We start from the raw sequence: 12,184 nt of genomic DNA, 5'->3' as shown, positions 1-12,184 counted from the left end.
TATTATAAAATTATAATTTACTATAAAAATTATATTAATTATAAATATTAAAATCAACTCTAATTAAAATAAAAATAAATATTTTTATATATATATTTTAAAAATTTATTTTTTTTATTTTTTTTTAGTTTATTTTTTAAATTATTTTATCTAATTTATTATTAGATTATTTTTATAAATTTATACTTAGATTATATTTATTAATTTATTATTAAATTATCCAGTATCTTAATAATTTAAACTACTTTTATATTATATAATCTTAAGTTCTCTAAATTTTTTCCAATATATAATCTCTTATTCTAATAATTATCCTTACTTAGGCTACACTATAGGTGGTTTGTAATAAATATATTAGAGCTAGTATTTAGCTAATATATTAAATATAGAATATACTACTATTACTACCTTCTTTATTATTTTATTTAGGTATCTATTAGCTAATTAATAAGTACTATTCTATAGATAAATAGCTATAGAATAATCTATTATTTAATAATTTATCATTATTATTTATTTTTATATTTATTTATCTACTTTTTCAGTATTTAGCTAGATATCGAGGTATTCATTTGCTGCTCCGTTGTGCTCAGAAGCTCAGATCACGTGACGGTCCCTCGAGCTTCCGAGATTTTTTCCCCTAACTACATAACTCCATGCGCGGCTTGGTGGGGCTTGGCGGCGGCTAACTAAACTAACAAAATATGTGCACGGTGATGATATTTCAAAAGGCAAGGGGTCAGCCTAACCTCTGGGTTTTCTTGCTAGCTTACAGGTCTCCGGGATAGTGTAAGATACTAGTAGTCTTTAAACTAATAGATCTATCTATATAGGCAGGTTAGTGGTATCTTCTTTCCTCCTTTCCTCCTTAGGTCTATCCTTATAGAGTTGTAAAGGCTGCCTATAACTATATAGGGGCTTTGGCTCTATAATACCTCTAGAATAGGAAGACCTGCATTACCCCCATCCTCCCTAGGTCCTGGCACACCTTTATGCAATCATCCACCCATTTAACAGGGTCTCTGCTTCCGTTTCCACCTCCCTCCATCGAGTCAATTCCCTGTATCTTTCTTCAAGCCTCCTTTGGCATCAAATTTGTATGTAAGCATCCAGCAAAGAGGCAGGACTTGCTCATCCTTGGGCGTTGGTACCGGTTTGAACGTGTTCCTTCCCACTATCTTGTTCCATTCCACTTCCGCGGCTTCGATAAATTCCTTTTTGTAAGGGTGTTTGAGCATTTCGTGCCAGTTCTTCGGCGGCGGCGGGAAGGTGGACAGTGTTGGCGAAGGCTCGTTCAGAGGCTCGGGAAGACGTAACGTTCCTGTAAAGAAAGCGCAATGTACTTGTGGTCCTTTGCGTAGGCCTTGCAGCCGATAATTCGTAAATGAGCTAGTGACGTTGATATTGGCAGCGTAGGGCTCGTAGAGCCCCTGCTCGCGATATGCTCTTGCAGGTAAGTCAATGGTGACTTCCAGCCAAGTGCCTGCGTTGGCAGTCTGTTCAAAATGTAGGCCGCAGTGTGTATAAGCTTGCTCCAGAGCTCTCCTGGGAGTTTAGCCTCCATTCGTAGCGTTCGTGCCATCTGTACCAGTATGCCGCCCGAACGTTCCGCTGCGCCGTTCTGCTCTGGTGTGTACTCGGCGGACTGCTCGATAGCAATACCTTGACGCCTAACAGTGCTGAGGATCTGGAGTCGAAAAGAAGCAAGTTCCTTCATTACTTGGTAATAGATAGTGAACTCCCTGATGTAGTCACTATATAGCCTTATCCACCTCTAGTATTCCCTCTCATCTAGGTCAAATTTAGTTACTTCCTCAGTAACTTCTCTGTCTGGCCTAAGAGCATCCTTTAGCGTAGGGCTCTTAGATATCTCTGGTGTTTTGGCACCCATCTATAGGTCCACAAACTCCCTTATACCCTGGGCTTGAGCTATGCTCATTATTATCCCATACCAGGCCTCCCAATCCCATATATCCTTAAGCACTATCCTTGCTATCAATGTTGGTTCAGGCCCTAGTTATAAGTAGATATTCTCGCCTATTACGTTGGCACCGGATCAACTCCTATTTCTTCTATCGCGAGCGGAAGAGGTCAGCAGAGGTCAAAATAGCGTAGGAATGGGCTCAATTTTCTGTTGAATCTCTGCTTGCAAAGGAAAAGAAAAAAAAACCGGTATTAGCCGGGCTCAAAACTATCAGAGAGGAGGATGATGATATTGAAGATCATCGAATGTGCTAAAGCAAGGTGTAGCGAGATAAGATGCTAATACAAAAACTGACACTAGCCATCCTCTTGTCTCAGTAGAACTCGCAGATGGTCCATGTTCCAACATGAAATCATAGTCTGGAGCTCAGAAGGACTCTGTAGAAACCAACATTATCATATATATTATCACATAGTTTCCTGCAGTTAACTCTGGTAGGTCACCCATTGATATCATAGTACCAAGTGTATCCTTGAATCGGCTTTTTAGAACTGCCATATTGGTTCCCTCATAAACCCATACGCTAAAGACACATGCTTTCCCTTCGAATCCGTATATCAAATCTTTCCAGGTGCGTTCTAAGAAGAGCACGGCTATTATATGATGGCTTTATTAATACGATTCTCACTTTCCGTTTACAATAACGCTTTGCCAAACTCATACCGCAGCATTTTTGGATCCATAATTATTGATGCCTATAGTTTTTAAACATCTGTTAATGACATAACGATTCTCTCTGAAACCAATTAGTGACTTCCCTTTTTAGCCCAGCGGTTTGACAAAATCAAAAGTTAACAAGTATATGACCTGTAGTGAATAACTACTCGCATATCGCATACAAACCGTATCGTTGACGAGGCCTCCAACCTGAATTCAGCATCCAATAGTGATTGTCAAGAATATCTCCAAGTTCAGCTGGATACAGACTGTTTGAGTCGTTGTTCGGGCAAAATTCCTCATCGACAAGTTCACTCTATGGTGAAAGAAAACCGGCAGGAGTTGGTAGAGGCTGCGATAATGGGCTGGAAAAATGAGCGTGATATTCCGTGTCTCACGCTTTTTACTGTTGCCTTTCAACACGTAAAAAGGTAGCATAAAATAAGATAAAAAGTGAAAGTAAAAATCGGTACTATGGTTACGGCAGCGTACCAAGGGTTGGTTACTCGAAACCAATGGTGTTTTAGATATCTAAGTTTCGGCTCGGGCCGAGAGTCATTAACTAGATACGTAAATCTATTCTTCTCTTGGGAAAGTACATTGATGCCTCCTACGATAAACTGACACTAAAAATATAAGATATTACAGGGTAAGATAGAATAGCATACACCATATTTCACTTACAAATAGAAAGCTAGCTCTTTGGAAAGTAACTCTGAATCCACTCATCACGTTCAAGCTCTCTCGCGGAACTACGGTTCTCTGGTTGCCACAGCAAAATTTTTCGTACCATACGTAAAAAGGCCAGTTTTTCATGTCCCTCAAAAGTAGTTTCTCTTTCTTCGAGCTGAACACGTTCAAGCAGAGGTATTCCAGCACAGAATTCACCTAGAATGTGAGTTGGCTATGGCTATTCAAAGGAGGGGCACGAATGAGAAAGAACATACCTTCAGCGGAAAAGAATTTACTCCTTAGATTCCCTTGCGCAAGCAGTGAATGCGGCGGAGGTCCAAGGAGCCTGATCATCTCGGCGAGGTGAGCTCGGGACCGATAGGTTTGGAATTCTGGGTCGTGACCAGTAAATAACGATTCGCCTTCAAAAATGTCCCAGATCTAAATGGTGAGATTCAGCTGTAGACTGTTATAGATAGTTCTGTTGTCTTACCATGCATCCCGCGTTCCATATGTCCACACTATAGGTCCATGGAGCTTCTAATATCACCTCCGGTGCCCGGTAGATATTGGGTTGAATATCTTCGGAGTGTTCAACGTCACCAGGGACGGCCGAACCGAAGTCACAGAGGACTGGTGGCCCCAGTGCTTCGGGCATTCCTAGCTCTCTGGATACGTATATTGTCCTTCCATCTAGCTCTTTCCGTGGAGATGGAGTAGTGAGTTCTTCTTGTTCAAATTCTCTGAAAATCGTATCATCACCGGTACTAAACATGATATTATCGGCCTTGATATCTAATTCATACTAAAATGAGCGGTATGGCCCGACAAAGGTTTCAGATGAACGGAGACTTACCAGCATGTATTATACGACATTCAGTGTGAAGATAATCCAATGCCGAAAATAATCGCTGTAGCACACATGCTAAAAGGGGTGGAGGTAACCTTCGTACAGGGTTGCGGTGGAGGAAAGTCAACAAATTTTCCCATAATGGGGGATGTACCAAACATCTATGCTTTTCTTCGGGGCCATTGATATCAAACGAGTCAATAAGTGATCGAACAGCGTTACGGCCGGGATGGGATCGCGAGCCTTTCTCCATTCGCTTGTACATCTGGAGCTCGTCATCTAATCGCTGGCCCATCGAGGTAGAGGTTATGAAGATTTTAAGGCTAACATAACGGCGGCGACTGGAGTTATAGTAGGATATTAGCTGGCTAATTCGATGCTGCAGTTTTCACAAATACCGATGACTTACAGCATATCCCGAGCAAGCCAAACTGTTGACGTTGCTCCATAACCTAACTTTCCAATGACTTGGTATCTCTTTTCAAAAATTTCCCCTATTCGGGTCGGGTAGTATCTAGAAGCAACGTAGTCTGGAATGGTCTCTTCTTCGATTTTTTGGCTTGCAGGTATCCGCGTAAAGTTTGAATTTGTGAATTGCAGAGGTTTCCATGACAACCCAAACCGTGACAACCGTCGGAGAAATGAGGGTACCATGAGATGACGTGGGAAATAAAGCGACTTCTAGTTTAAAGGAGTAAAAGTTATCGGAGGGAGAAGATAAGCCCATAAATCCATATTCCGTATCTGTTGGCCATTAAAAATAATTGAGGTCATGATGTTTTAAGCGCCAGAATTACAGATGAATATGACTAAGCACGTCCCTGGAGGCGCATGAACCTTAATTTTGGAAAATTGTGGGAATTTAACTTAAGTAAAGCACCTTTCCTCTTCCGTCTATAACATCGTGGTATGCTATTTAAACAATATTAGTTACGGCTCCTAATTGTTTTTGCAGATTTTATTAAAATCAGTCTTCCATTTGAGTAACCTATTGTCATTTGTTATTATAGACTAAAAATAAAAAACAAATCAGATGAATTCACGTAGATAACTAAGTAGTTAGAGCTATTGGTTCCCGCAATACTCCAATAATCGTCTAACATGAGTTCTCCCACTCTGCCGTGGAATAGGCATGTTACTCCCTAGTAGATGTTGAGTATTCACGCTTATCTCCAACCCTCATAGTACCAGTTCCGTTTGCGTAAATATGGTGGGTTCGTGCTTTGCTGCCATCAGCAGGAGTAATCCGGGCGCTAATAATCAGCTCCTTGTCTTTGGGGTTATAGCGAGACTGATAAATAGGACTAGTGCCATCGTTTCGGTGTCTATATAAAACGTCCATCAGCAAGAGTGTTGGTAGATCATTATTTCATGCTTACAAGATTTCGATCGATTCAATCTCTCCAACTTTCTAAGGGATGTTAGTAATGAACATATACATAACTATCCAGACAGTTCCTTCAAACGTACTTTAACAGCACCATTCTCAGAATAATGCTCAGCTGCCCATTTAAACTCCGGGGTGAGCAGCTCCTTTCTGTACCCGAGCCACTTCGCAAAGTGCTGCCGGGTAGTGGAGAAAGCCCTAGACATTTGCTTTGTATGTTTTGTCTGCGGTAGAATGCTGAAGCTAGGCGTTGAATGGGCAAGTTCTTGGAGTATATTGTAAGATCGGAAGCAAGGAAGAATTTTGTATTGACTACTTTGAGTGATGGGAGGATATTTCGTGGCTTATATCTATTAGAGCCCGCATCATTCAAGCTTGCTTGGGGTCCATAACCTTTACCCATTGCTCTCCAGAAATGGTCGAGCGGCTAACGGCAAGAATATATTGGTTAGGGGCACATTATGCACAGTTTCATGCAAAATTCTTTGGCCCCCAAAACTTCACCCTACATTGACGAATCAGCATTGTAGTTAAAATGTGTGTGGGTATCATTATGAAACATATGCAGAGCTCCAAGTTCTAATATAAGTAATGCAGCTGCAGAACGGTCCACTGTATACAACCTATGTAGTATGTAAAGGTAAATATGCATATAGTATGGCGGCTGGAGAAACATCGCGCGCGGTTTTTGGCCCCCAAAATATTGATATATTTATTGGCCAATCCATCGCGTAACTGCCCCAAAGCAAGCATTAATGTCAAACACAATATAAAACCCGGATAATGCTAAATAGAAGTTACTCATAACCCTGCAGGTAGAATATGGGTGATATCAATACTAATATCAATCAGAACGCCAGCAATCTGGAAGAATCAAGGCCCCTGTTAGCTTAGGTAATGGATATTTCACGTGATATATGGATAAATATATTTCCAGGAATAAGATCTCGCCAAAAGGGGATTAGATGCCAAGAATGTACATCCCCAGACCACCTGCACTGGTCTAAGCTTCCAGCCCGAAAGAAAACGCCTGACGGAATGACAACTATAACAATACAATACTCTCTCTATAAACGCATACCTCGCCCTTCTCCTCTGACGCTCTTCTCTTACTGGCTCTTTATCAAACGGATATTTTAGAGCTTCCCTCCCCGAATGCGCCAAATTTCTGTTCGTCGACTCCGAGGACCTGCCGTCATGATAACTAGGCCCTAATTGCTGTCACTGAACTACAGAGCCTCACATGGTCCCCAGGTCCGACATGACCTCGCCGGACTCCAGGAAGTCGGTGGACAGCTTGCCTTTATCATCTCCGAAATCTGCTGCGTCTCAGCAAACTCCCTTCCAGCAAGCAGATAGCAATAGTAAATCCGTATCACGGCATCGGCTCGGATCTCGCAGGAGCTCCAATGCGAGCTCTATTACAAGCTTGGGTTCGACTTTCCACCCGCCATTACTGCAACAACAGCACCAGCAGCATGGGTCAATAGCAGAGGCCGGCCAAAATGGTAGGATTTATTGTATCTGCTATCCTGCTCAGCTACGTTACGCCTATGTTAACCGTTATCGTTACTGACAGCAATCTCAACCCTCCTCCAACCCCCAATTGTCCGCACTGGACTTCTTCCACACACGTCCGCTCCACCCAGTGGTTATAAACAACCTTCCTCTCGTGATATACCTCCGGTCACCTTAACGAATATTCCGCATGTTGATTCTGCGTCCTTCCAACCATATCTGCTTCAAGTTGGTTCGTTATATGATGCCTTGCATCACGCGAAGGAAAATGGAGATCAGGACACGAGTATCATTAGGAGGAATACACCTTCTTTGGCCTCGCCAGAACTTGACCGAATACTCAGCAAGGCGCTTGATGGGCGTCAGTCAGGGTCACTTTCATCATCTGAGCCTCCTACACAGCGTTCTCGACCATCATCCAGCCACAGATCAGCGCTTTCACCAACCCCACTGTCTACTATACCAAATGTGTACTTTGATGAAAACTTTCAACTTGAAAACCCGAGGACGTTTGATATAGTGTCGGAGCGATCAGAGGTTATTAGTTCTCCAAAGGGCCCCGCACGGCCTGTTTCCGATGACTTGGCCGCTGAGAGACGTCCCAGCAGGAAAGCGCTCGCTACAAACGCAATATTACAGGAGAAACTCTCTTGGTATTTGGATACCGTGGAAATTCATCTTCTTTCATCCATATCGACTGCTTCAAAGTCCTTTTTCTCGGCATTAGGTTCCCTGAGGGATCTCCATACCGAAGCTGCAACCTCCGTAAATAATATCAAAGTGCTACGTGCAGACTTGGCAAAATTGGATGCCGATATGGCTCAGGGAGGATTGAAGGTAGTTAAGCTTCAACGTCGGCGTGAAAATGTGAGGAAGCTAGCAGATGCTGTTTGCCAGTTACAGGAAGTCATTTCTTCCGTGTCGAAATGCGAGAAACTCATTGATAGTGGTGACCTTGAAGACGCAATTGACGAGCTAGACGATGCTGAAAGGCTTCTTGTTGGCGAACGGCCGGTAAGGCCCCGACAATATATTACGGACACGGACAGGATCATAGATCTCCGAGGAGTCGATGCGCTTGATCGAGCGTCAGATGATTTCGCCCAGCTCCGATCCTACATAGGAGCTGGTTATGAGAGCAGGTTCTTAAACATTTTATTGGAAGACCTTCGCCAACATGTTGAAAACTCCTCGCCAGAGGCGACATTACTTCGACTTGGCATAGCTTTCCAGAGATCTCGTCGTGGCCAGCGGAACACTGTCTCCAGTACTCCAGCATACTTAACTATTGATAGTGAGATGCGGTCAAAGCTTCAGAGAGAGCTCTCCGGCTTGGGTCGGGCCCGCTATACAATGACTGGTGCAACATCTTTCAAAAATGCCGTCCTCCGAGAAATGAAAAACATAATTCGCCGGAATCTCCCTAGTTCAACAGATGAGGACAATGAATCTATTATGTCTGCTTCAACACATGGTGGACGACAGTTAAATCAACAGGAAAAATCATCCATTCTTGCGCGTAACCTTCGGTCTTTGGGTGCAGATGATGCATTTTCAATGCTCACTACTATATATACTGGGATTAGTGAGGCGCTTAGAAGGTTGAGTGTCCAAGTGAAAGTCTTGCTTGATATCACAAGCAATTTGGGGAATCCGTCGGCATCGGTGAAATCCCCAACTCGGAGTCAAAGCACTCAGAGTTTGGACACCATGGCCAATGTTCCATCACCAAACACCCTAGCCAGAGATGAGATCCTCCAAGTTTTAGATATGTCAAGTTTACTTGGCCAAGCCGTGGATATAGTCCAGTCGCAAATTGTGAAGGTATCAAAGGTTCGAGGTGGGCAGATCGAGTTCTTCACCCTCGAACAATTTCTACAATACTTCACTCTGAATAGGCTCTTCGCTGAAGAATGCGAGGCTATATCTGGCAGAAGTGGCACCGCCCTTAAAACGGTGGTTGATACTCAGATAAAAAACTACATTTCTAGTTTTGGAGACGCCTGGAAACACCGTATTGTTCAAGTTATGGATCTGGATAAATGGGATGCCAAAGATTTCGGCGACCGTGAACACACTTTCCTATCCCGTGTGCTGGATGCAAGTACACACGATGCAGAGGTGTGGAGCGCCTCGTCCAGAATTTGGGACACGGGTGAAAACGACTTAGAACAAGCGGCAGGAAGCAAAGAAGCCCCCGCTAACGGCTCAGGAGCTAATAAAGAGCGTGTCAGAAGCGCAACTCTTGATGAGCAGAAATTTATTCTCCCAGAGTCTGCCTTCTTAATATTGCAAGCTACTGAAGAGTTCCAACACTTCATGGCCGGTATACCAAATGTGGTCCCTGACATTGCTCCTATTCTACTGGAGTGTCTCAAGCTATTTAATTCGAGAACATCGCAGTTGATACTCGGTGCCGGGGCAACGAAGAGTGCAGGCTTGAAAAACATCACTACCAAACACCTAGCCCTTGCATCTCAATCTCTGAGCTTCATAACTGCCCTTATTCCCTATGTCAGGGAGTTCATTCGCCGACATTGCCCATCCACTCCCGTCATGGGTGAATTTGACAAAGTCAAAAGACTTTATCAAGAGCATCAATCCGGGATCCACGAGAAACTTGTGGATATCATGAGTTCCCGTGCCTCTGTTCATGTTACATCTATGAAAAAGATGGACTGGGAAGCAGAATTGAACACAGATACTACCAGCCCTTACATGGAAGTTTTAGCGAAAGAAACCGGAACTTTGCATCGAGTTCTGTCGAAGCATTTGCCGGACTCGACTGTTGCGATGATCATGGGCCCTGTTTTCGCGAGTTATAAGGACCAATGGACAGATGCCTTCCAACAGGCGCCGCTGAAGTCCGAAAAAGCTAGGCAAAGGTATGATAAATTAACAACATCGATTTACCGCATGACTCTCATCCGCTAACCAATCGCAAAGAATGCTATCCGACGTCCAGTTCCTTCGATCTAAGCTGGAGAAGCTTGATGGTGGAAATGAGCTTGCTAGCCACCTTACTTCAATCATTGAAGCAAAACATCTCGCTGCCAGTTCATCATCTCCGACCCCTAGCTCTGGGCCCCCTGCTGTTCCTAGCCGAGACGCATCAATCTCACCGAGTACCCGCGAGGGTAACGATTCACATGATTCCTAGAATAAATATGCCACGTTACTACCATTACTACCTTTCTTATGAATTATTGCTTTTACTGGCTTGGCTCTCTTTTTCCTAACCGAGCGACGGATTTAGATGACATATATACCTGCAGGAGTTCAATGCTTATACACTTCTTCCCTCGTCTTTTATCATTACCGGTGCAACTCGTCACTTTATTGGCCGTTTCTATCCCTTTTTCTTGGTGCCATCTTTTCACTCACTCTAGTTTCATATTTCATAGTTGATATTCCTGCATCGTGATCATGTATAATATCCAATATCCAACGTTTATTTCGTTCTTGCTGCCAGGCGATTTGCCACTGTTTACTCGCCGAATCCGACTTCCCCTTCCTTGAAATCCTGAGCTATACAACAAAGCAGGACCTACTGGGAAACGAGACCCATGTCATTTATTTGTTGTGCATCGCGAGATTATGTAGGTAGCCTCCTACATGGCCAGACCAACCACTCGGCACTCGTTTTATCTTAGTCTACGCATCACTTTCGCTCATGCTATTCCCACCTCAGCCAACGTTCGTTACTTATTATTTGCTTGATATATCTGATACCCATAGCCAACGGAAAAGAAACTCGCCATGCCTTCAGAAGAGCCGGAATTCGACGTAAATTATATGATAGCCTCCCTAGGCTTCCGCAAAGAACTCCCCAAGCGCCCCGTCAACCAGGATACAATTCGCTCGGCTCTCCTTGCTTTTCAGTCTATCCTTGAGCACCGCATTAGCCCTTCTACACGAAACCTCATAAAGAAGTCCTCGGGTCATGCCCGCCGATGGCTGAAGGATTCTGGTGATACCCCGCCAGGAGACAACCTGTCGGGGTTCATAACACAAATGATTGACACCTATTTCACTCTCTGCCATCCGGAAATACACATGATTGAAAAGATATCGCGCATTGCACGGAAAGCCGCACAGCTTGCGGACGACTATCCCGACTTCTCCCCACTTTATTCTATGTTGTTTGAATACGTGGATGTGATGGTGCCTATCTCCAAAGTCCTGAAGTGCAAGAAATGCTTTGGCCCAAATGCATACAACATTTCCCTGCCAGTAGTCGACAACGACACATTTTGGATCAAAGTCAAGCAGTGTCTCTTGCTCAATGAAAAAAACCGGAATCAGCTTCCCTTGAACTACATCCCAATGGACCGCCATAGGTTACACGACAGGGCATCTCAGATGCCACCCGGCGAAAGTTCTCGTATCAAGTCATGGCTTGCCCGAGTATGCAGTATTGTAGGCTGGGACGTTAAGGATATAGAGTGGCAGATAATCAACTACGCTGATTTTCATGAGTCTCCTTGCGGTCCCAGAATGTTCTTCCGCACTGCCAGATGGTCCCATCTTGCAAAGCACACCCTGCAAATACGTGAGCAGGTTGACGATCTTAAGCATACCTCTGGACGTGATTCAGACTTTTCATCGGAGGTTGGGCCTTACGCGAGTAGGGTTGTTGACTTGGTAGAGAAGAAGTGGTTCCGCACTCTGAGTGGTACGGGGAGCTACGAGTTTAGCGATGTTGCGTTGTCGTCCATGGAGAGGTCTAGACGGGGAGAGTATAACTACACCCCATCTGTCTGTAGGGATTTTCGACAGAGGCAGTTGTTTGATCCTGCCGAGCTGATTGTTACCGAGCCTCTCATGGTCTCCCGTCCCTTCAGATATGGGTGCCAGCAACGAGGCTCTCGACGAGCTAGAAAGAGACGAGCCAAATGAGAACGCTATTACTTTCATTATTAAGTGGTATCCGGGAGTGATCTGGTCAGAGGGAATAAGTCGTTTTTAGTGATTTTCTTATTTTTATCCACTTTCGTTGGTTACTATTTTTGTAGAAGGAGGCTATTATCAAAATTGAACTCAGCTATGTGCTGCCAGAGCGCACATACTAACCCATTTCCAAACCTTGGCCATTAATATTCAATTCTCAAACCTA

General features: G+C 43.8%; 4 protein-coding genes across 4 annotated transcripts; 2 read left to right on the top strand and 2 right to left on the bottom strand.

Moving 5' to 3' along the window:
* Nucleotides 1–1,052: 1,052 nt before the first annotated feature.
* TRV_00365 (uncharacterized protein) lies at nucleotides 1,053–1,717 on the bottom strand (the record flags this gene model as incomplete). The annotated part of the gene is made up of 2 exons (XM_003025449.1): nucleotides 1,053–1,496; nucleotides 1,589–1,717. 2 exons carry the CDS (start codon nucleotides 1,715–1,717, stop codon nucleotides 1,053–1,055), a joined length of 573 nt encoding a protein of 190 aa, XP_003025495.1.
* A 1,618-nt stretch (nucleotides 1,718–3,335) lies between these two features.
* On the bottom strand, nucleotides 3,336–4,458 carry TRV_00364 (uncharacterized protein; the record flags this gene model as incomplete). The annotated part of the gene is made up of 4 exons (XM_003025448.1): nucleotides 3,336–3,529; nucleotides 3,589–3,754; nucleotides 3,807–4,108; nucleotides 4,170–4,458. The coding sequence occupies 4 exons, from the start codon at nucleotides 4,456–4,458 to the stop codon at nucleotides 3,336–3,338; spliced, it is 951 nt and encodes a 316-aa protein (XP_003025494.1).
* Nucleotides 4,459–6,811: 2,353 nt separating this feature from the next.
* TRV_00363 (uncharacterized protein) lies at nucleotides 6,812–10,228 on the top strand (the record flags this gene model as incomplete). The annotated part of the gene is made up of 3 exons (XM_003025447.1): nucleotides 6,812–7,058; nucleotides 7,130–9,953; nucleotides 10,015–10,228. The coding sequence occupies 3 exons, from the start codon at nucleotides 6,812–6,814 to the stop codon at nucleotides 10,226–10,228; spliced, it is 3,285 nt and encodes a 1,094-aa protein (XP_003025493.1).
* Nucleotides 10,229–10,827: 599 nt separating this feature from the next.
* TRV_00362 (uncharacterized protein) lies at nucleotides 10,828–11,967 on the top strand (the record flags this gene model as incomplete). Its single annotated transcript, XM_003025446.1, has 1 exon — nucleotides 10,828–11,967. The coding sequence occupies one exon, from the start codon at nucleotides 10,828–10,830 to the stop codon at nucleotides 11,965–11,967; it is 1,140 nt and encodes a 379-aa protein (XP_003025492.1).
* Between the last annotated feature and the right edge of the window lie 217 nt (nucleotides 11,968–12,184).

This window comes from Trichophyton verrucosum (genome assembly GCF_000151505.1).
Source record: "Trichophyton verrucosum HKI 0517 chromosome Unknown contig00027_1.f1.exp, whole genome shotgun sequence".
Taxonomy (NCBI): domain Eukaryota; kingdom Fungi; phylum Ascomycota; class Eurotiomycetes; order Onygenales; family Arthrodermataceae; genus Trichophyton; species Trichophyton verrucosum.
Note: the sequence above shows the minus strand (reverse complement) of the source record. Positions and strands in the feature narration are given on the sequence as shown.